Source organism: Geotrypetes seraphini, chromosome 5 (genome assembly GCF_902459505.1).
Source record: "Geotrypetes seraphini chromosome 5, aGeoSer1.1, whole genome shotgun sequence".
NCBI lineage: Eukaryota > Metazoa > Chordata > Amphibia > Gymnophiona > Dermophiidae > Geotrypetes > Geotrypetes seraphini.
The window spans coordinates 188202214-188227061 of NC_047088.1; the positions used below are offsets into that span (position 1 = coordinate 188202214).

At 44.0% G+C, this 24848-nt stretch overlaps 1 protein-coding gene across 3 annotated transcripts in view; it reads right to left on the reverse strand.

Moving 5' to 3' along the window:
* Positions 1-1015: 1015 nt before the first annotated feature.
* The window catches only part of DNAJC10 (DnaJ heat shock protein family (Hsp40) member C10), a 111328-nt gene continuing 87495 nt past the window's right edge, over positions 1016-24848 (reverse strand). For all 3 annotated transcript variants that reach the window (XM_033946185.1, XM_033946186.1, XM_033946188.1), the window contains exons 20-23: positions 22940-23087; positions 12978-13100; positions 10719-10838; positions 1016-3689 (exon numbers count right to left, since the gene is read on the reverse strand). In XM_033946185.1, coding sequence (XP_033802076.1) covers positions 3678-3689; positions 10719-10838; positions 12978-13100; positions 22940-23087 — 403 coding nt within the window. In that variant the 3' untranslated portion in view covers positions 1016-3677. The remainder of the gene's footprint in view (positions 3690-10718; positions 10839-12977; positions 13101-22939; positions 23088-24848) is intronic.

A 24848-nucleotide genomic window follows, 5' to 3' on the forward strand; every position in this document is an offset into this window, starting at 1 on the left:
CTGCTACTGGATCTGGAGGGAGGGAGAAGGAGAGATGCTGCTGGGAGGGGAGGAGGGAAAGGAAAAGGAAGAGAGTTACTGCTGGACAGGAGGAGGAGGGAAGGGAGAAGAAAAAATGAACGAAACAGCTTGCAGGGAGATTAGAGGAGGGGAAGGGAAGAGATAGGAATGAGATGGGAAGAGAGGGTCAGCAGAGAAATTGAGAGGGACAAAGATGCTAGATCTGGTGTAGGAGAGATAAAAATGAAGAGAGCAGTGAAGCTGGAGTGAATCGTGTAAAATGGAGAGAGGGGCATAGGCTGGATGGAAAGGGGAGAGGGGCATAGAAAGAAGACAAATACCATATGGAAGGGGGAGAGGTCAGACAGTAGATGGAAGGGGCAGATGCTGGATTGAAGAGACAGAGAGGGCAGACACTGGAAGGAAGAGAGTGAAAAGAAGATGAAAGCAGAAACCAGAGACAACAAAAGGTAGAAACAAATAATTGTATTTCTATTTTGTGATTAGAATATATCAGATTTGAAATATATATCCTGCTAGAGACATAACTGGGGACTGCAGTATTCTGTTAGCATGATATTTCTATTAACTTGGCTTGTTCAGTTTTCTTGATAGTAGAGGGGATATATGTGAAGGGGAGGGGAAACAGGGGTTTTGTTGGTCCGTGCTCTGTATATTTGTATTTATAAAATCACAATTGTTCAGAATATTGTTTCTTTTTATACTTTAATAAAATGCGTTCAATATAAAATCATAATTGCAGCTTGTGCAGATGGGATCAGATGGTTTGCGGGGACCGAGCTCGCGGAAATGGAGCGTAAACAGGGTTTTTAAATTTTAGTCCTATTAGTTTGCCGGTCCACAAAATAATTATTTTATTTCTGCCGGTCCACGGGTGTAAAAAGGTTGAAGAACACTGATCTAGAGTAACTCTGATATAGAAAAAAAAAAAAGGAAAATACATGAAACTAGACAGGGTCAATTAATACTGCAACAAATTTTCCAGACAAGTGAATAGACAATATTCATAAGTTTATGATTTTATTACAAATCTGTAAATTTAACACACAGATTGGAAAAACTGTACAAGAACAAAAAACTTTTCCAAAGAAAGGAAAATCTCTTGCCTTCAACTGTAATTGTTACACAATCTTCAGAACAGCGCTTATGCGAAAAAGTAACATCATTCATTTTCCAGGAAAAATCTACATTCAGAGAGGCACAACACCAAGAGATGACCTCTTTTGTAAACAAGTGCAAGAAAAACAGTGACCTGGAACTAAAAGCAACCTTCGAGTTTAAATATGCCACAGGCATGAAACAATGAGCTTTTTACCATAGTCCCACTTTCCCCTATAGAAAAACAACCAACTGTTCAGATTTAGACTTAAGCTTTTCACTTAACGCCTTTTCTTCCAGCTTCTAACTCTTTTCACACAGGGTTGCCTAGTTCCAACCCTGGCAAAAATCTGCACAGAGCTTAAAAGTAAAAATGCTACAGTGTATGTTGATTTCTGGACAGAAACAAAAATGAACTGTTTAAGGATCTACAGTTTGGATTGTAGACATTTTCAGTAATGATTTTAGAGTAAACAAATTCTTCCCAGAAATAATTTAAAAACCTAGTGTGCTAAAGATTCTCCTCAATGTAGTTACTCAAAAAAGATTCTCAGCACATGCATTTGTTTAGCAATAGTAGCTGCTTATTGCATTAGAAAATACTCTCAAAGTTGCAAAAAGAGTGTTTCAAATTCATTAAATGACACTTAGTGTTATGTGATGTTCCCTATTTAGCTAAGCCATACTGTGTTTGCATTTTTAAAAACCTATTAAAACTGAAGCTATAGGGCTACACTGTACTCTGTTGCAATGGCCTACTTCTGTTTACAGTGGCCACAGAAATGCAAATAGAATTAACAAAATTCAGCACAGCTCAGTAGGGAATACTCAACAGGATGGGTAAACCCATTTGCATTACAGTTGTAAATAAAGACAACACCTTTAAAACTGAAAAAAAGACCTCATATTTCTGATTCCAGGTGTGTTTAAAGAGCAGCTTAATATTCTTCCTCATCCCTGCCAGCCTTACTGCTAATAAAGCAAATGATCTTTCGAAGTACTGTAAATCTTTTTCCAGCTATGGTGACTAACCAGTGATATACCATCAGATGTTTAGTAGTAGAACTCTCACTCTCAAAACTATGTTCACATAAACCATCTCATTAAAGGCAGGGTTTGAAAAAAATGTTTCAGTGAGCCAGTTTTCATAAGGGAGAACCTGAAGGTAAAAAGAAGAATCAAACAGGCAAAACATCAAGCTCTTGCAAAAGAGCAATAGGAAGATGAAAAGCAGCAATACAGTGAAAAGAACCATAGGGAACATCCTTGCTGCAAATAGGAAGCAACAATATACAAGTATAGGGCCATAGGAACACCCTTGGCACTGATAGCAGAACATGGGGAGCTATATAGAGCTTTCTTGCCAGCAAGGCTGTAGGAAACACTTAAACTTCAGTAGATGAGTGGGGAAGTGCAAGGGAGCTGGACTGCAGCAGAGGTCAACATCCACAGCTAACAGCGAGCAAGAAGCGCAGCATCAGAAACTCCTTCTGAAAGGACAGGAGCAGCAGAAAATATTTGGGTCTTCAGCTTACCAGGTGTGCAGTGTATGGGGAAGAAAGAGGAGAGTGAACCATAGGGGACTAGAAGAGCAGAAATACGATCTAGGTGGCATGAGTTGGAACAGAGAGGGTTGCGAGGAGCTGGAGGAGAGAAAGACAAGACTGTGGGAATGAGAATAGAGGAAGAGAGGATGGCTGTATAGGCATGAGGCAAGGATGTGTGCAATCTCTAGGGAAGAAGTGCACTTATTGTACTCCTGCCACCCTAACATATAAATGAGGGGGCAATGGGAAAAGGAGACATAGTAAGTACTTTTTACTTTTGATCTGTAATTCCTGATGTGATTTTTTTTACAAGTCTGGAGAAGTAAAACTAAAAACTGGAGAATCCCATGTATAAAGTGAATGGATTACACTTTGTACAATCTTTCATGAGAATTTTGTATATGGTGATATTCTGGGTTAAATGTTATACAATTCCAAGCATAGTTAATTGTATTCCTATTACAAATGCAATAGGTTGGGGTTTGTTGGGTTTTTTGGGATTGAATGACCACTGTCAAGATGCCAGACAGGAGACTGGGCTTAAAAACAGTGTACAGAATCTCTAAAATATACAGTATCAAAGCAGCTGAGACATTTTGTCCCTGCATCATCAGAAGGAGTGATCAGCCTACATCACCCACGTATGGGTTAACAGAAGAGATCCTAGAGAATGGATGAAGATCACCTTATTATAGAGTGGTGGATAGAAAGTCAGTGAAGCACTTTCAAAATCTGGTAAGCCCACATTTAAACTGACAAATATCTAGTCATTGTCGAGAAGAAAACAAGAATGGGCCAAAAATCAACAGCCCTTTGCTACACATCAGATTTAAGACACAAGGAAAGAAAACCGATGTAAAGATGTGCCCATGAATATACAATTTTTAAAAAGACATTTTCCTTCATTTTGAATTTTTTTTTAAGTTTGAAGATCATACTTCCAGCAGTTTCACCATTCTAAAAGGATGCTTTCGGCTTTCACAAATTCTGTTTGAACTTCTTTGGTACCATTCAGAGTTCATCCTAACACAAAATCACAAGAAAGATTAGCTGTAGTTCAAGAAGAAAAAATCTGATTTTAACTACACATATGAGTAACATATTAGGGCACTTAAGAACATAAGAACATAAGAAGCGCCATCTCCGGATCAGACCTTCGGTCCATCAAGTCCGGCGATCCGCACACGCGGAGGCCCTGCTAGGTATACACATGGCTTATTTTATAGCCAACCATATCTTTATATGCCTCTCTCAAGGAGATATGCATCTAGTTTGCTTTTGAAGCCTAGGACTGTCGATTCCGCAATAATCTCCCCTGGGAGAGTATTCCAGATGTCAACCACTCTCTGTGTGAAGCAGAACTTCCTGATATTAGTCCTGAACTTGCCCCCCCTTAGCTTCATTTCATGTCCTCTTGTCCGTGTCAAATTGGACAATGTAAATAGTTTTTTCTGCTCTATGTTGTCGATTCCTTTCAGTATTTTGAAGGTTTCGATCATATCCCCACGCAGTCTCCTTTTCTCAAGGGAGAACAATCCCAGTGTTTTAAGTCGATCCTCATATTCCAGTTTCTCCATACCCTTCACTAGTTTAGTTGCTCGTCTCTGCACCTTAGGCCTGGATGCACTAAAGATACCGACTGGATCACTGTTGGCCGATTCTCTAGTCGATTCTCCAGGAGCGATCGATGCACTATCAAGTTTGAATGCAAATGATTTGCACAGATGTGCAAATCATCTGCACACAAACCCGATCAATCGCTCAGTGAGAAATTGACAAATGCGCAGAGCCCTAACAGCAGTGACAGAGCAAGCAACCTCCTGTTACTGCTGTTGGGCTTCTTTTTTTTTTTTAATGGCACAAATGTTGTGCATGTGTTACACACGCACAAACTACCCCATAAAAAAGACCCCTCCCCCACGGCAGCAAAAATGGCAGGAGTTATACCTACTCTCTCCTGCCTGGCCGAAAAACCATGGCCCCGCACCATGCCCCCACTGACTACCCCAAACCAATCCCCTCCCCTTCCCCTCAAATAGGCAGGAGGGGTGCTCACTCCCTCATGCCATGGAGAACACCTCCCCAAACCTCCCCTACCTTTTTAAAGGCTCCTGCTTCATGCCCGCCAGTCCTAAATGATGAGCCTTCCCCTCCCTTTGTGATGCATGGAGAGGGGCCAAAGCCCTGATTGGTTCAGTCACCTAAGTCCTCTCCCAAGGGGCCTGAGTCAATCAGGATACTGAGGGAGGAGCCTAAAGCCTCTTGGGAGGGGCCTTAGGCAACTGAACCAATCAGGATACTGAGGGAGGAGCCTAAAGCCCCTTGGGAGGGGCCTTAGGCGACTGAACCAATCAGGGCCTTTGGCCCCTCCCCATGCATCACATGATGTGCCGTTGAAGGTAAGATCTGTCATTTAGGACTGGCGGGTGGGTGTGAAGCAGGAGCTTCAGAGCGGGCTACCTGCTTCCAATTTTTAAAAAAGTTACGGGGGAGGTTCGGGGGTTGGTGTCGGATAGCAGGAGGAGTGGGCATCTTTCCTGCCATTTTTTTTTGGGGTAGGGGGGGCATGGCATGAGGGTGCTCTGTGTGGCAGGAGGGAGTAGACAACCCTCCTGCCAATTTTCTCTCATGCTGCGTTTGTTCAGAGTCATCAGGGAGGGCCGTCATCAGCGGTGAGTGACTTTTTTCTTTTTTTATGGTATAGATATTTTGCATGTGTAACACATGCAAAATATCTACCATTGAAAAAAAAAAAAAAAAATGAACTCCCCCCCCCCCCCAGGCAGACCAGTTGGTAACAGCGATGATCGCTGACTTTAGTGCATCTAGCCCTTAGTACTTAAATGTTCTTGCACAAATTTATACCTGCTCCATGCATGTAAACATCGGAGTCTTAGTCCACTCTCAGTGCATCCCAGAATGCACTGGGTAGGAGGCCTAAGACTCCGGCCCAGATCCCTAAGGCCACTACAAAGGGCCTTAGACCCCTCTCTGGTGCATCCCAGGATGCACCGGGAAGGGGAAGGCCCGTCATTCTGAAGAGGCGGGCCTGTTGGCCAATTGTCAAAGGTCAATTGTCTTTGTCTCCCTCCCTATTGTTTTTCCCATGAATTAAATATTTTAAAATTGAACTAATGATTTTAATACTGAATGTAACCATTAAATAATTTTCCTTCTGTTTCATTTTAATTTGTTGAAATACCCTTTAAGTGTAATATTATATTTGTATTTTAGATAATCGTCTGTTTTTATTTAATAATTGTAAGTGTGTTACCGAAAATTTTTTATTAATTTGTACATCGCCTTGAATTTTGAATTGGCGATAAATCAAAAATACTTGATAAACTTGGAATAAGCAACCCGCTGGCTGGTCTTGCTGATAAAGGTATCTGAAAAGGAGCTCTTTTGGTCAGGTCAATACCATCCCAATAAGTCTGAGCTTACTGCAGATTGACAGACTGAAGACCAAGAATCCTGGAAATTCCAAGGGCAAATCAATTCAGGCTCCTTCTCTTTAGTCGTCTGCACAATACAGAAAACCTTATGCATAACTGTGCCAAAGCATGGGTTAAAAAAAGATCTGCTTTGGCACCTGGTGTTTCCCCCTCTTGATGCATAAATTCCTTGGGCTCCTGCAACATAAGAAACTGCCCAGGGCAGAAGGAAATGCAGAAGAGGAACCCAAATCCAAAATGACCATGGTCTCTCTGTGCCATGGTAGATTCTTTAGCCATGAGAAAGCTGCCTTCTTCTGCCTTTCCGGATTGATCCATCCACACCCCAATGATCACATCTGAAACAGCAGTAGCTGGCAAACTTGACTATTGCAACTCCCTGCTCAAAGGAGTCTGCCAAAAAGAAATTTGACGATTACAACTAATCCAAAATACTGCCATAAAGATTATTACAAACAAAAAAAAAAATTTGATCACGTTACTCCTCTGTTAAAAAGTGCTCACTGGCTACCTATTCATCACCATATCACTTACAAAATAGCTTTAATCTCCTACAAAACAATGAAAACCATTGTTTTGTAGGAGATTATCCATAAATACCTGATTCCACATGATCTTCCGAGAACCTTAAGATCTGCATCACAACATCTTCTTCATGTCCCATCCCTAAAAATCATTAGTACCCTTTGGGCTTCTTCTTTCAAAACGATTGCTCTAACAATATGAAATTCGTTACTATTATATTTAAGGTCCAAACAGAATTTAGATAAATTCAAGGGTGGCCTTAAAGGCTTCTTATTTAAAGATTCGTGCGACTGTTAATTGATCTAAGGGACTTTCTAAGCTTATTTTCTATACTAAAATTGATTTCTCCCTTTCCCTATGTTATTGTCCTTAATTGTTCTCTCTTTCTTTCAAATTGTATTTCTCCCCACTAACCTATTGTTTCATGTAAGTAAAGTTATGTTATTAATAGTTTAACTGAACCCCTTTTTAAATTTTTACTGTAAAACGCTTAGAAATTTTGATCATCAAATTTTTAATAAACTTGAAACTTGCTCAGAGCACCCTTTTCCTAGCACCAAAGGCACTCATCTTGGCAGCTGTGACTGAAGAGAAAACTACTAATGCTCATAATAGACAACTTTTTTGGTTTTAACTTTAATGCTTCATCCAACTCCCACATAATTATGGGAGTACATGGAGGCCAAAGAGTAGGACTCATGAATAAGGTCAACTCAGAATAGGCTGGCTCTAATAATGCAGTGAGGCCTTGGAATTTGCTCATGTTCAACAGCAGCACATCTGAAGGCTGGAAGACACAGGTCTTGCTCCACCAAAGGAAATACCTTTGGGCCGATGCTATGGGAGTCTGACTAAAAACCATACATCTTGATTAGAAGTCAGCCTGTGGATTATTGCTTTAACAGTGTGGATAAGAATCCAACTCAACCAACAAGACAACCTGCAAAAGCTCTGGGAACCCATTAAATCTCTTTGTTGTATGAGTGTAGCATAGGCCATCATCTGCTACAGAATTTATTACCGTATTTTCACGCATATAACGCGCGCGTTATACGCGTTTTTACCTACCGCGCATACCCCTCGCGCGTTATATGCGTGAGCGCGGTATACGAAAGTTTTCAAACATAGTTCCCACCCCGCCCGACGCCCGATTCACCCCCCCAGCAGGACCACTCGCACCCCCACCCCGAATGACCACTCGCACGCGCTCCCACCCGCACCCGCATCCACGATCGGAGCAAGAGGGAGCCCAAGCCCTCTTGCCCGGCCGACTCCCCGACGTCCGATACATCCCCCCCCCCGGCAGGACCACTCGCACCCCCACCCCGAAGGACCGCCGACTTCCCGACAATATCGGGCCAGAAGGGAGCCCAAACCCTCCTGGCCACGGCGACCCCCTAACCCCACCCCGCACTACATTACGGGCAGGAGGGATCCCAGGCCCTCCTGCCCTCGACGCAAACCCCCCTCCCCCCCAACGACCGTCCCCCCCCCCCAAGAACCTCCGACCGCCCCCCCAGCCGACCCGCAACCCCCCTGGCCGACCCCCACGACCCCCCCACCCCCCTTCCCCGTACCTTTGGAAGTTGGCCGGACAGACGGGAGCCAAACCCGCCTGTCCGGCAGGCAGCCAACGAAGGAATGAGGCCGGATTGGCCCATCCGTCCTAAAGCTCCGCCTACTGGTGGGGCCTAAGGCGCGTGGGCCAATCAGAATAGGCCCTGGAGCCTTAGGTCCCACCTGGGGGCGCGGCCTGAGGCACATGGGCCCAACCCGACCATGTGCCTCAGGCCGCGCCCCCAGGTGGGACCTAAGGCTCCAGGGCCTATTCTGATTGGCCCACGCGCCTTAGGCCCCACCAGTAGGCGGAGCTTTAGGACGGATGGGCCAATCCGGCCTCATTCCTTCGTTGGCTGCCTGCCGGACAGGCGGGTTTGGCTCCCGTCTGTCCGGCCAACTACCAAAGGTACGGGGAAGGGGGGTGGGGGGGTCGTGGGGGTCGCCAGGGGGGTCGCGGGTCGGCTGGGGGAGCGGTCGGAGGTTCTTGGGGGGGGGCGGACGTTGGGGGGGAGGGGGGTTTGCGTCGAGGGCAGTAGGGCCTGGGATCCCTCCTGCCCGTAATGTAGTGCGGGGTGGGGTTAGGGGGTCGCCGTGGCCAGGAGGGTTTGGGCTCCCTTCTGGCCCAACTACCAAAGGTACGGGGAAGGGGGGTGGGGGGGTCGTGGGGGTCGCCAGGGGGGGTCGCGGGTCGGCTGGGGGGGCGGTCGGAGGTTCTTGGGGGGGGGGCGGTCGTTGGGGGGAGGGGGGTTTGCGTCGAGGGCAGGAGGGCCTGGGATCCCTCCTGCCCGTAATGTAGTGCGGGGTGGGGTTAGGGGGTCGCCGTGGCCAGGAGGATTTGGGCTCCCTCCTGGCCCGATATTGTTGGGGAGTCGGCGGTCCTTCGGGGGGAGGGATGTATCGGACGTCGGGGGGGGGGGGGCATCAGGCTTTCAGGATGGGGACAGACCTTCAAGGGGGGACAGTGCACGGAAGTCAGGGGGGGGGTGAACGGAGAGTCGGGACAGCGCACGGAGAGGCGGGGCAGTGCACGGAAGTCAGGGGGGGGGGGTGAACGGAGAGTCGGGACAGCGCACGGAGAGGCGGGGCAGTGCATGGAAGTCAGGGGGGGTGAACGGAGAGTCGGGACAGCGCACGGAAATTCAGGGCAGTGCACGGAAGTCAGGGGGGGTGAACGGAGAGTCGGGACAGCGCACGGAAAGTCGGGGCAGTGCACGGAAGTCAGGGGGGGGGTGAACGGAGAGTCGGGACAGCGCACGGAGAGGCGGGGCAGTGCACGGAAGTCAGGGGGGTGAACGGAGAGTCGGGCAGCATGCGCGGTATAATCGTGAGCGCGTTATACCAAAGTTTTTGTGCTTATCATCGTGATTTCTGCGCGCTATACACGTGTGCGTGTTTTATACGGGTGCGTGTTATTTGCGTGAAAATACGGTAAACACATCAAGGTTAAAAGCCGAACATGGCAATATTTTGCCCTACTAAGGGCTGCTCAGGGGCTAATGAGTACCAAAAAGTGTGATTCCAAAAAGTTATAATTGACACTTTTGACAGAGCTACTTTCAACCAAATAGGTGACATTTTGGAATCATTCTTTTGGTTTCATTAGCCTGACACAGTATTCTCTACTTTCCTTCCTCTCAAGGCCCCACCCTTGTTGTTCAGCATATTTCTCATTCCTCAACCCCCTCCCCACCCCGGTCTCTAGCATCTTTTCAATTGCTCCAACACTGTTCCCCTCCCACAGTCTCCAGCATCTTTTTCCTTCCTTCCACCTCCCCTGCAATGTGTTTATTACCTTGTGTTCCTCCCACAAGGCAGCAACATAACAGCTTGCATGGCACCAAAAGCATGGAGGTTGGCTGCTGCATGGCTTTGATCATGTGAGTGTGCTCAAAGCCTGATGGCTCCCACCCCTTCCGAAACAAGAAATCTGGAAGATGCGGGAGCTTGGTAGACCCTGAACACACGCAAATCAAGGTCTCACATCTATCAGTCACAATACTTAAGATATGTTGGTTGAAGCGTTGTCGCTCCAGGGAGGGAGATAAGGAAATACCTCGCTGGGGGAGTGCAGCGGGGATGGAGAAAAGGCATATCATTGGTAGCATAAACTCCTTGATCACATTTGATTTTGTTTCATAAGTCAAGAAGCTCTCAAAAACAGATTTCTTTTTATAGGTATTTCTTATTCTTTAGCTGATAGTGTTTAATAGGTTAAGAGGTCCCCCTTTCAGCCTTTTTCTCTTACGTGTTTGTAATTTGTATGCATGGTATTTTTCTTTTGAATTTTATATATGTTTTTATTTTAAGCCACTTAATGCTACACTTTTCCATAATAAACATCTTCAGAAAGTAGAGTGTCTAATGGCAGCCACTGAGGAAAACCATTAATTTTTTGTTGTTGCAACCTAACTATCGCTTGTTAGGGCATGGCAAAGTCTGGCACAACAGAATTCACAGCCTCCACTATAAACCACAGGGTGGCAGCAAGAGAAAAAGTAATGCTATTTCCTACCTTGGTTTTAGAAGGTTTGTGCTTCTTGTTTTGACTTTTAATGTTTCCTAGTTTTTCCATCAATATATCAGCTATTTCTTTTGCATCTCTGCTTTCTATTGTTTCACCAAAAGCACTTTTCTTAAAACAAAAACAGAAGGCACAACAGTTTAGATAGTATTCACTTTTTATCTTTAGATGTTTAGATGCAAATGAGAAAAGAAAAAATATTGATTATGTTTGAGCAAGTCTCTGTCTAGCTAACAAAAATCTGTAAATTTATACATTATCAACATTTACAAAAACAAATCTATGACCAAAGTTTTCTGGTGTGCTGTAAGATAAACATTAAAGTAGATATGCACTATAGACAGCAGTGAGCAGCTGCCTTAGAACACGAGTTAACAAATCACCTTCCTACATAGAAAATTTCTTAGGGCTAGATTCACTAAACCTTCTAATCGTGTCCCGACGATTCCCCGACCCTGACCTGATTCACTAAACTTCTGCCCAATCAATCTCCTACCCGATCTGATCATGGAAATGAGAGCAAATGGCATGCAAAAGTTGGAAGCGATCAAGTCACTAAGCAGAAGAAGAAACCCCAATCAGAAAGAAGCAACTGTTGAGGACCAGTCGCTTACTATCCTTGCCGACTCTCCTGCCCTGTTCTGCCCTGAAATATCAGTATCTAGGTTACAAGCCCATATAAAGCAATCATCAAAATTAAAAACAATACTGTAAATTAATTTTTTAATATATTCTGTAAAAAGCGCATTGCGAGCCCGTGGTTTTAACCTGCGGATAAAGCATGTTCTACGTCAGCCACAAATCATTCCTTTTAAATAATGTCCAACTCGTAGGGCCAACAAAAGTAAACTGCAGCCACCTTGCACCCTTTCTTTTGAGCTTGCCTTTGCTTTGTGGGCGGTGCATTTGACGCGTAGTGAAGAGCTAGTGCATGCGCAAATTGCATCATTAACCAACAAGGATACTCTGTGCATGCGTTTCGATCGCTCTTACAGCGATCCATAGGATTGCTGTAGGGCGCGCATCCGATCAGATCATTTGCATGTCCAATCTGTAGTGAATTGGTCACTCGGCAGAACTCAGCCAAGAATCGCCCAACAACGATCCAGATTGGTAAATTAAGTGAATCTAGGCCTTAATCCCTTACTCACAATCTCGTACTCCAACAGAATTTACTTACTATACCATCAAATAGACACATCACATGTGTGTTTATTCGAGATCGCATCTTTTTGGTCATTGGTCCACAATTGTGGAATGCCCTTCCAGATTATATACAAATGGAATCTAACCTTGAAAGATTTAAAAATGATCTAAAAACATTTCTATTCACTGATGCTTTCAGTTGATAGATTAGTAACTCTGACCAAATCAGGCATTGTAGGGATCAATCTGAAATTAAGTACACACAACTAAATTCAATTCTAACTTTAAATTCTTTATCTATTTTATTACAGATAATGTATTTCTATTTTATTTTAAAATGTTTTATTCAATTCTAACTGCATAGATGTTACTACTAATGTGGTATATCAAATATAAAATAAACTTGGAAACTTAGAACACCAAAGGGGTGGCAACTTGTTATATATCACCACACAGTGAAAACTTGATGACGTGAAGCACTGATATAGAGTATCTGCTGCTTAAGAGTTTTTCACATTGTCTTTAAACTGCTATATTTCTTCAAGTTTCACAGTGAGGGTCTACATTATAGGAACCATTAATGATAACATCCATGATTCATGCTGGCATTAACTATATGGATTATCTACACAAATGTTAGCCTTGCTACATGCAAATTACTCAAACAAAAAAACAGGACGTTGTGGATAGCACATGCACTGGAGAGTATAAATTAAAAAAATGTTTGGGGTATAGGCTTCTTTTTATGGGCTAATTAAATGAAATTGGTATTCAGTTCTCTCATATCCTTTATTTTATTCCAATTTCTTGATTTTTCCCAACTATTACTTACAAATTATTGGAAAAGATGACAAAACTGATGTCATCAACCCACTTTAAGAACATTCTCTGCTACCATTATAGAAAAAGATGCAGTAGCTCATTTCTCAGTGTTAGTTCTTATCCAGTCAGTCAGTTATTTCATCCAATGAACACAATTAGGTGAACTTAGGCTTGCTAGAGCATTCATTACTTTCAGAATTAAAACAGGATTTCATTGTTATGGGATTTAATACATCAGAGAAAAACATGCTCTTCCTTTTAGTTCCATTAGTAGAGAATTACCTTTATTTTTCCAAGGTAGGGGTAAAATTTAACTGTGGGGTAGGCTCTAATCTCAGCAGTTTGACAAATGTGAACATAAGCTTGACAATCCACTTTACCAGCTTTTATTTTTCCTTTTACAGACTGAAAGAAAAGAAACATGTTACAAGGGTAAGCAGTGATTTTTAGTTTCAGCATCAAACCAACATCAGTGTAAGGTTTCAGAAAAGAAATTTAGAAAAGTTAATGTTTTGAAAGGGTGACCTAGATGTGATTCACCATTTCAACTACTGTATTTCTTAGCAGTAATTTCTAATTTAGAACTCACTTTCTCACACAAAATGCTTAAGATGAGAAACAATCAAATACGAGAAGGAGAAATTAGATTCTTACCTGCTAATTTTCTCTCTTTTAGTCCCTCCAGACCAGCACAGACCAGATGGGTTTACATCTGCCTTCCAGCAGGTGGAGACTGAGGCATTGGCTTTTGGTTACAGTACAAGTGGGCTGTGCAGTCTCATCTACCATCAGTCTGAGAAATAGCCAAGCAGAAAACTAGGCTGAATAATAACATACCAACTCCACACTCACATGGAGAAGACAAAGGAAAATGTCTAAATTGGACTTGAACACACTGTTGGATACTGATTAGAACAAGTACCTTCCAGTAATGCCCCACAGTTTGCCAGCTAAACCAAGTGCCACTGCTCTTAATATACTCCCCCAACAACCAAAACAACAAAATCCTACAGAAAAAAATGTAACTTCGTGAAAAAATACAGAACAAAATGACAGGGCAGGGTCTTTGCCGGTTTGGAGAGACTAAAAGAAAGAAAATTAGCAAGTAAGAACCTAAATTTCTCCTATCTTCCCTCCAGACTGGTACAGAATAGATGGAACGTACCAAAGCAGTACCCATCATGGGTGGGACCCCTGAAGGGCCGCCACAAGAACATGCTCACTGAACACTGCGTCCCGACACGCCTGAACATTCACACACAGTAGAAGAGAACAAAGGAATGGAGAGAATACCAAACAGCAGCTTTACAGATATCCACCGGAGGCACAAGCAAACTCTCAGCCCAAGAGGCCACCTGACCCCGAGTGGAATGAGCTTTGAGAAAATCCAGACCAGGTTTCTTTTGAAGATAGCCTCCTTGATCCAATGAACAATGGTAGCCTTGGAAGCACCATCTCCCTTACAAGGATCCGCAAGAACAACAAAAAGGCAATACAACTGACAGAACTCCTGGGTCTACTGAACATAAGCGTGAAGGACCCTATGGACATCCAATTTGCGCAATTGTCTCTGCTCCAAAGAGTTTTCCCAACTACCCAAGACCAGGAGGACCAAGGACTGGTTGACATGAAAAGGCAAAACCACCGTTGGAAGAAAGGAGGGAACCGGTCGCATGACCCACTCCTTAGAAAACTCCAGGAAAAGCAGCCTACAAGAGAAGGCCTGCAGTTTAGAAACATGTCTCTTGGAAGTAATGGCCACCAGGAAGACTGCCTTAAGAGTAAGGTCCTTCAACGTGCAGGAACCAAGAGGCTTAAAAAGGCGGACGAACATGCACTGAAAGAACCAGACTGAGATCCCAGGAGGGTACTGATGGATGAACAGGAGAGCGGAGCAATTTCACCGCCTGCAAGAAATGAATCTTATCCGGAGAAGAGGCCAAATGCCAACCATGCAACAGACCGCAAAAGGAAGACAAAGCCACAATCTGCACCCTAAGAGAGGACCAGGCAAGGCTGCGCTCCAGGCAATCCTGCAGAAACTCCAAGATGTGAGGCAAAGAAGTGCAAAGGGGAACACACTTCTTAAAAAGACGCCAAACACGCACATAAGCCTGAGGTGGAAAGTCTCTAAGAACCCAAGAGGGCGAAGATCACCTTAGCCGAATAACCTTTCTTGCCTAGGCGTTCCCTTTCAAAAGCCAAGTCATAAGACAAAAGGGACCTGGATCGAACATTGGAATGACCCTGAGTCAGAAGATTGGGTGAGAGGGGCAGCAGGAGAGGATCTGCCATGATCAGATGAACCAGATCTGCATATCATAGGCACCTGGGCCAGTCTAGAGCCCTGAGAATCACGCAGCTTGTGGACCGGGCAATCCGAAGAAGAACTCTGTCCACCAGAGACCAAGGCAAAAATATGTACAGCAAGCCATTTGTCAGCCAAGTCTGCACCATAAAATCCAGCCCCTTGGCTTTGAAATCTCTGCGTCGACTGAAGAACCTTAGTGCTCTGGTGTTGACACTCACCTATGAAAATCATGCAAATGCCCAAGGGCGGTAGCATTCCGCGAAGCCTGGTGAGGTCAGTCCTCCTGCAGCCAAGGCACCTTAGAGTCACTCAAGGTCTGAACCAGCTTATTCAATTCCTCCCCGAAGAGAAAGGAACCCCAAAAGGGAAATTTACTGAGCATCCCCCAAACAACCCCAAAGCCACAGGGTATGGTGGGTCACCACTCCGTGGGCCATGGACTTGACCAAGGCAACAGAGATATAAGAAGTGCTGAGCTCAATCTTAGCCATCTCCTGATCCACCAGTCAGCTGACTCACAGTCCAGGATCCCACTCAGACCACCAGAAGTAAACCCTGGCTACAAGACCACCAAAAATGCTGCCTGGACACCCAAAGCAGCCACATCAAAACTCTGTTTAAGGAGAGCCTCTATCTTATGGTTCTGAGGGTTTCTCAGGGCTGAATCACCCTCAACTGGCATTGTATGTCTTCGAGCGATAGCGGCGACCGCATCAACCACAGGAGACTTAAAAGTATCTCTATCCCTGTCAGGAATGTGGTACAGCCTGGCCATGGACCGCACCAAGTGAAAAGGTGCGTTTGAAATCTTCCACTGAGCGTACACCATATCCTGATGCAAAGGGAAAGAGCAGGATGCTGACCGGATCCTTCGCAGCAGAGGGTCCACAACTCGTGGGAGGTCCTTAGCTTCCTCCTCAAAGTGTAAGACCGAAGACACCTGACCTTGCAGCTCTTTCTGGTGAAAAATGCGCACAACCAATGCATCCTTGCCAGATGGTGCCTCCAAAAATCCTCTATCCAAATCATCAGACCACCCCAAGATCCAAGTCCTTATCTGGTGAAACCAGAATAGTCATAAAAAGATCTTCGTCCCAAGTCACACACAGTTGCTTGGATGATGGTTGAGGGGGCTGGACAGGAGGCAGCCGGAGCAGGAGACTGAACGGAGGTGGCCATGGAAGGTAAAGACCCCCCAGAACACCCCGAGACAGAAGCAGGACCCCCAGTCACCTGTAAATAAGCCTTGTACATGGTTAACACAAAATCAGGGCCAAAAACCACCAGTGGCAATACAGAATTCAAAGTAGGAGCAGAAGACAATTTAAGACCTGTTCCTGTTGTTCTAAGACAGAAAGCAGGTCACCTGAGGCCGCAAGCAAAATGGCTGCACTTCCTGCCAAAATCGAGGTAAGGCCCACCGACAAACTGTCTCCTGAAAGAAGAAGCGGCAACAATGTCTGACTAGATCCCGCTGCTAAAGCAGGACCACCTGCAGCCACTGCTACAGCACCCTCGGCGGTCAGCAATGTTGAAACTCCCTGACCGCCAGCAGGTGAGGAAACCGCGGCAGGGAAGCCCGGGCTTCTTCACCACCCTTGACGAGCAGTGCACGTGCGAAGGGGAGCTCTGCATGACTACACCAGAAGCTGACATCTGTTCCCCCTCGAGGCTGCCGGAACACTTTGTGCACACGCTGTCTACATCCAATGCTCGGCGCCCACAAAAAATGCACTTTTTCTGCTTTTTAGAAGTGCTCATAACGAATGTGTTGAAAACCCACACACAACAACGCTGAATAAAAACAGCAGCCTCAGGCCCTTCTTATGCTCCTTTTATTTCTTGTTCTGGGGTTTTTTTTTCTTCTCACAGCTCACCAGCTGTATCAAGAGAGCAGACCCCACTGGCTCTCTAAACTGTGCCTAACAGGTGACCAGGCATAAATTTGAGGCTCCTCTAAAGCAAAGACATAAGAGGAGATGAGGGAAAATGAGGGGAGGGACTCAACCCTTCCGAGTGTGGCACCCCTAAGGTTGGTAGGACCCCCAAGAGGGTCCCCCCCCAAGCTCTGTCCAGACAGAAAAAGGTATAAGAAAGATTCACTAATCAGATCCAACAGGCTCTAACAAATCTCAGCACAGACTGCACAAGCTTACCATTCCACCTGCAGGAGACTGAGAACAGACTGATTGTAGATGGGACTGCATAGCCCACTTGTACTGTAGCCAAAGTCAATGTCTTGTCTCCACCTGCTGGCAGAGAACATAAACCCATCTAGTCTGTGCCGGTTTGGAGGGATGATAAAGAAGTCATTTTATGAAGGTTTTTAGGTAGAAAAGGCCTTTGATAAAGTTGTGAGACTATTTATACAACATTTATATGCTTGCCTGCAAGACTCTTCATGGAGGCATAGTTTGATTGAAAAGGAAGTAGTGTTGTGATGTATACACATATATTTATGAAGTACAGAGGTTTACACAGACATTTACAGTAACATCATAGCAAGGGGGGGTGGTTCTGTGTGCCTATGGTGCCCAAATAAAATACCACACAGAAAAGAATATCTCATTAGAAAAATCCTCTCAGAATGTATACCAGACCATCAGAAGAACAATTTGGAGTTAAAAGCTTTCACCAATCTAAACAATAATCATCATCAATACCATCAATTTTCAAGATACATTTGACTTTTATAATTAAAATTAAAATTACTATTACTATTCTTTTTGTTCTTTAAACTCTTTTTGTATATTTATGTGTACTAACATTTGATATCCTGCAATTTACAACAGATCAGTGCGGCTTACAAAACACAAATCAATTAAAACCAAGAAAAGAATGCCATTAGCAATAGAAAAGATCTAACCTAAATTAAAAGAAAGAGGAAAAAAACACTTCTTTTTGATGTAGTTTGAATGCAGTCTTCTCATGTCTGCCACCAATGTAAGAATTATGACAGATTAAATACCAAATTTTAAAAATGAGGTTTCAACATAAGACTTAAATTTAAACATAGAAACATAGAAGATGACGGCAGAAAAGGGCTACAGCCCATCAAGTCTGCCCACTCTGCTTACCCACCCCCTGTCTATGCCCTAATGACCCAATTTCCTTATCTTGACCCTGGTAGGGATCCCACATGGGTATCCCATTTATTCTTAAAGTCTGGCACGCTGACTGCCTCGATCACCTGCACTGGAAGCTTGTTCCAATGATCAACCACTCTCTCTGTGAAGAAATACTTTCTGGTGTCGCCATGAAATTTTCCGCCCCTGAGTTTGAGCGGGTGCCCTCTTGTGGCCGAGGGTCCCTTGAGAAAGAAAATATCATCTTCCACTTCGACACGTCCCGTGAGATACTTAAATGTTTCGATCATGTCTCCCCTCTCCCTACGTTCCTCAAGAGTGTAGAGCTGCAATTTGTTCAGTCTCTCTTCGTACAAGAGACCCTTGAGCCCCGAGATCATCCTGGTGGCCGTCCGTTGAACCTATTCAATTCTGCGCACATCTTTACTGTAATGTGGCCTCCAGAATTGCACACAGTACTCCAGATGAGGTCTCACCATGGCCCTGTACAACAGCATTATGACTTCAGGCTTTCGGCTGACGAAACTTCTATTAATACAACCCAATATTTGCCTTACCTTAGATGAAGCCTTCTCCACTTGATTGGCAGTTTTCATGTCTGCACTGATGATTACTCCTAAATCTCGTTCTGCTGAAGTCCTAGTTAAAGTTTCTCCGTTCAAGAAGTACGTCCTGCATGGATTTCCGCTTCCGAGGTGCATGACCTTACATTTCTTAGCATTGAAGCCTAGCTGCCAGGTTGAGGACCAACTTTCCAATGTAAGCAGGTCCTGCGCCATGTAATTCTGTAAACTGCATTCACTTACTATATTACATAGTTTGGCGTCATCGGCGAATAGTGTTATTTTACCTTGAAGCCCTTGAGTCAGATCCCTATGAATATGTTGAAAAGGAGTGGACCCAGGACCGAGCCCTGCGGCACTCCACTGGTCACCTCCGATGTTTTAGAGAGGGTACCATTAACCACCACCCTCTGAAGTCTGCCACTCAGCCAATCATTGACCCATGCAGTTAGTGTCTCTCCTAACCCCATCGATTCCATCTTGCTTAGCAGCCTGCGGTGTGGGACACTGTCAAAAGCTTTACTGAAGTCCAAGTACACGACGTCCAAAGACTCTCCCAAGTCCAACTTTCTTGTTACCCAGTCAAAGAAGCTGATGAGATTGGATTGGCAGGACCTACCCTTGGTGAATCCATGCTGGCTGGGATCCCGAAGATTCCCTTCATTCAAGATCGTGTCCAATTTGCTTTTAATTAGTGTTTCCATGAGTTTGCACACTATTGATGTGAGACTCACCAGTCTATAATTTGCAGCCTCTGCCCTGCAACCCTTTTTATGCAGAGGAACGACATTAGCTAATTTCCAGTCTAGGGGAACTTTCCCCTTACTTAGGGAGAGATTGAATAGCTCAGCCAACGGTTTCGCCAGGACATCGCTCAATTCTCTGAGCACTCTTGGGTGCAAATTGTCTGGTCCCATGGCTTTGTTCACCTTGAGTCTTGTCAGTTCACTGTAAACTTCACCTGGTGTGAACTCAAAATTCTGAAACGGGTCTTCTGTGCTTTGTGTTGCCTTCAACTGCGGACCGTGTCCCGGTGCCTCACAGGTGAAGACTGAGCAGAAGTATTCATTCAGTAGTTCGGCTTTATCGGAATCTGCTTCCACGTAACTTCCGTCCGGTCTTCTAAGGCGTACTATCCCGCCTGTGTTCCTTTTTCTGTCACTAATATACCTGAAGAAGGATTTGTCTCCCTTTTTAATGTTTTTTGCCAGAATTTCTTCCACTCGAAGTTTTGCCTCCCTAACTGCCATTTTGACCGCTGTAGACCTGGTCCTATATTTTACTTTTGCCTCTCTTTTCTCCGTGCGCTTGTAGGAGAGAAACGCTTTTTTCTTCTTCTTAATAAGGTGCGAGATCTCCGCGGTGAACCATTGGGGTTTATTGTTTCTTTGTCATTTATTTACTGATTTTATGAAGCGGCTAGTTGCTTCATGTATGGTTGATTTCAGTGTTAACCACTTAGCTTCTACATCATCGGTCTCCGCTTGGTCCTGCAGCGTCTGATGGACGAAATCTCCCATGCGTGCGAAGTCTGTGCCCCGGAAATTGAGTACCTTTGTTTTCGTGTTTGATCTAGGGAAGCCTTTCCTAAGGTTGAACCATACTATGTTGTAGTCGCTGGAGGCTAGCGTATCTCCTACTGAGACCTCTGAGACGCATTTTGAATAACTTGTGGGAGGTCATTCCATAAAAATGGGGATAAAAAGAAAAAAGCAGAATTATGAGTTGATTCATAATGACTTGCACTAAATATTTAAGGTATTTTTATCAATTTTTTACTTCTCAAGTATATAAATTTCAGACAAAAAATCACTACCCTGTGAACTGTCACTGCACTCAGAAAGTTAATCAAACGAGCCTCAGACACACTGACTGAACAAACAATTTCAAGTCAGGTACTTTTAGCCAACAAAGCAAAAGGTCATTAATCATAGGCTCCTCTTACACATCGGTGGGAAAGTTCAGTAGAAACTCAGACAAAATCTGAGAAAAACCTGAACCCCACCTGACCGTAGAGAAATATATATAGTGAACAGTGTATAGTCACACGGCAGTGTGCCACAAAATTAAACAAACAAACAAAAAAAAAAATGCACAAAACACAAAACAAAAAAGCCAAGTAATTAGCTGGGAAAAATTGCAGTAGCCGTTCATCCAGGCATTTCCAGGCACTATATCAGCTCCAAATGTACACACTTCGATTTCTTAGCAGCTAGCTTCACAGAGCCCTGGTTTAAAACTTGAAGGTTGGTGCCTGCCCCTAAACATTTCCCCTTTTCCCCTCAGACTTTCTTCCTATAGACTCTCCCCCTATGGACACAGTCTCCTCCCGCCTGATGGGGCTCCTGTAAAGGCATTCCTCCCTTCTCAGGGCTTCAGTCCTAGGCTGTTTACCTAGGCTGCCTATAGTCCTTCCTCCCTGCTTCAGGCTTCCATACTAATTTGCAGTTTACCTTGTCTGTTTTTGTGATAAGGGGCAGTAGGGAGAAAAATAAATGGCCTTATTCATCTTAATACTTTTCACTGGGAATAATAACTACACATTAGCAAAAAAGATGACAGCATTAGCAGATGAAATTACCTTGAGCAGTCTCATATACCAGTTAAACAAGTGACAGAACTACCCTGTAGGCACTCATGTTCCATTCTACTTGGTAACACTGACTCACAAGAAAAGAATACAGCCAACTCAAAATGATACCCTAATCTAATTACTTAAAGACCGCACATGCCAAAAGAATTCAGAGAATGACACGGGGACAGTTCTCTCACATTATATATCCTCGCAAAATTCTTTAAGAAGAAAGGGAAGAATCAGAGTATGAACGGGCACAGCCACTGATCCTCAAGCCTTGCATGGAAGAATGCTGGTGTAGAAAGACTGAGGTTGAGATAGACACTAAAGAATGACATGGGATGGTTTCCCGCGGTAATCCACAGGGATGGAGACAAATTCTGAGCCTGTGTCACTCTGTAGACATCAAAGCAATTTACAAAATATTAACCAGTAAAAGACTGGGAATACAAACAAACAAAATGTTCAAAAAGATCAATTATTAAAATTAAATATTTTACTTTGGAAAATTGTTAAAAAAAACAACCAAATACAGCTTTCATATCTTTTCAAAATAAAAAGTAAGAATGCTGTGTAACAGGGAGAGGTAATGCATTCCAAATTTTAACTGCTTGAAAAAAGGAGGCATCTCAGAAACACGCTTTTATGAAAGGAAAGGGGAGTATAAAGCAATTAAGCATCCTGAAACTATGACTAGGAAATGACTAGTTATAGTTTCAAAAGAAACTGGAGCAAGGCAATATAAGTTTTGCACCAAAAACATGCCTTTTTTGGTGCAACTTCATTGGCTTCCTATAGTGGAGTAGCCAATTCAAGTCTATTGCTAAAGCATCCTATGCAAGGTGAATCCGACATTGCTATTTGGCATTCTTGTTACTAAAAAATATGACTAATATGAAATGTTTTTCAACACCATGGATTGCTCCTGCCCATGGTGGCTCCAATCCTAAAATGACTGGCATGACCCCAAGTGGCACTTGCCAGACTATCTCTGGACATCATGGAGGTCATTTTAATTATGGACTACATTTGAAAAGTGGCTGCAGGTTTTTGGGCAGCCACTTTTCAAAAGTAGCCCAATTTGGCATAATTCCCGTCCCTCCGAAGCAACTTTTTCTCTTTTTGCTGTATCCTGTCTGCTCCTCCCCTCTGACACAACTTCCTGTTTCTGGCAGGGGTTGACGTGGGTAGAGGTAATGCTCCCAGGTTGAGCACAGGCAGCTTGTAAGAATCGTCGCCGCTGTCATAACCGGTGACTTCAAAGACACATTTGAAGGTAGAACAAAAGGGAGTTTCACAGGAAGTATCGCTAATTTCAGAAGATCAATACACAAGCTTGAACTTAGGGGAACAATTATTCCCTTCTGTGTGGATCTGTAAGAAAACATTTTATAATTCTAGTGAACACTAAATTTAAACTACCAGCAAAATGTCCTGAAGATGTGACTCAAGAACCACTATATTTTCTCCTGAAGGCTCGATAAGTTTGATTTTGTTTTCATCCACACTTGTGCCTTAAAAATTTATGCCCTCGTAGTTTGGGACCCTTGTGAAATGCTGAATGTCCTTTTAAGTGTTGGATTGAATAAATGACTGAATCAAGAATATCCATTCCACAATGCTATTTTTGTTTTTTGGTTTCTCCTTTTTGCCATGGAACAGTTGGGTTTCTTTTGGTTTTTGGCTATGAGAAGCTCTATAATACTCACTCTAGCTGCATGTTCAAATTCTGGAGCAAAGTTTCTGCAAGGGCCACACCATGGTGCATAGAAATCAATAACCCAATGACTCTTTCCATGCAATACTTTCTCAGTGAAACTTTCTGGTGTTAGATCTATAGATACTTGGGGTAAAAATCTGTGGAGAAAAAAATAAGCATTTTATTCCATTATGTTTTATTCCAAAACATTTCATGTCCTGAATGCTATAGTTACCAGAATGCAGTATTTTGTTTTCTTTTGGGAGTAGGAAAAGTCACAACTCCCAAGAAACTGGGCTGACAACCAGAGAACCCGGGTTCAAATTGTGCTGCTGTTCCTTGTGATCTTGGACAAATCACTCTCTGAAGCCTCAACTTATATAGAGCAAGACCCCTGGGGACAGGGAAACACCTAGTATACATGAACATAACTCTATCGAAAAAGGAACAAGTTATATCTGAATAAATACACTTCTCCCTCCGTATCCACGGGGGTTAGGAGCAGAGCCGGCCTGCGAATATTAAAAAAAACGCAAATAATATTCCGGCCGGCTCTGACCCACCCTCTGCTTCCCCCCGGCATCCCTTAAGCCTTACCTCAGGGATGTCCAACCCTTTGGCTTCCCTGGGCCGCATTGGCCGAAAAAATTTTTCTGGGGCCACACAAACCCGCAAACGCTGCATCAAGACAGAGGAGGGAGCCCGCAAGACGGTAAACACCTGGGGGCAGCAGAGGAAAACACTGCATCACCCTCAACCAGGGCCGCAGGTTGGACATCCCTGCCTTACCTAGTGGTCCAGCGGGTTTTCGAGGCAGGAGTGATCTTCCTACGCTCCTGCCCCGTGCAGATCACTCATAGGAAATGGCTACCATGAGCACCCCAATTCTCTACTTACCAACCAGCACGGCGGACAACACTCCCCCAACCGCAATGAGTTGGCCAGTATGCTAAGTCCAAGAATAATCTTTGCAAACTCTTACAACTCCTCGCCATGATCGGCCGCTGTGACTCCCATAACCGTCACAGACTCCCTTATCCGCTTGTCGGAAAGCAACCTAATAGACGCCAAACCACACCCCAGGCACAAATGAGATACGACAACCCGGCACGCCTATGCAAAGCCCAGCCGCTGCTTACGCAACGGGATGCTTCTTTCCCCCTGCCCGCACAAACACACCCTCCCTTTGTCTGGCAGCCATTTCCTATGAGTGATCTACATGGGGCAGGAGCATAGGAAGATCATTCCTGCCCCGAAAACCCACTAGACCACCAGGTAAGACTTAAGGGATTCCGGGAGAAAGTGGGAGGAAGGCGGGGAATGTTTGGAATATAGCTTTAATGTTTTTAAAAATTAAAAAAATAAATAAATAAAAATTGCGAATAACCGAATCTGCAGATGTTGAAACCGTGGATTTGGAGGGAGAAGTATAAATCACTTTGGAAAGTGCACATTTCAAAAAAATTGCCTTTTTTTTTTTTCTTTAAACAGAACCTACGACATTAGGGGACCTTAAAAATCAGACTATTCTTTGTGTTTTGTGGCCGTCTTCCCACAGCTGAACACATAACAAATGTTGTGCCTGAAGAAAGGAAGTGCTTGCCTTTACACTAATGGTGCCACCCTCTGGGATATTTTTTTATACAAACTTTTCTGTTACAATATAATAGTATCTTATTGTAGAATACTGATGGATTTTCTGATTGGTTGAGAGGCAGCAACTAATTTGACGCTGGCCACAAGGACTACCCCAAAAGCTCCATGCTAAAGGAATAAGAAATAAATGATGATCACCGTCAAAAACACATAGGCTAGATGCACAAAACACAGTTATTAAGAGTGTGTGAGCCGCTGTTGGCTGATTTTTTGACTGACTTTGGAACAGCAACTGATGTTCCAACAAGTTTCCATGCAAATGA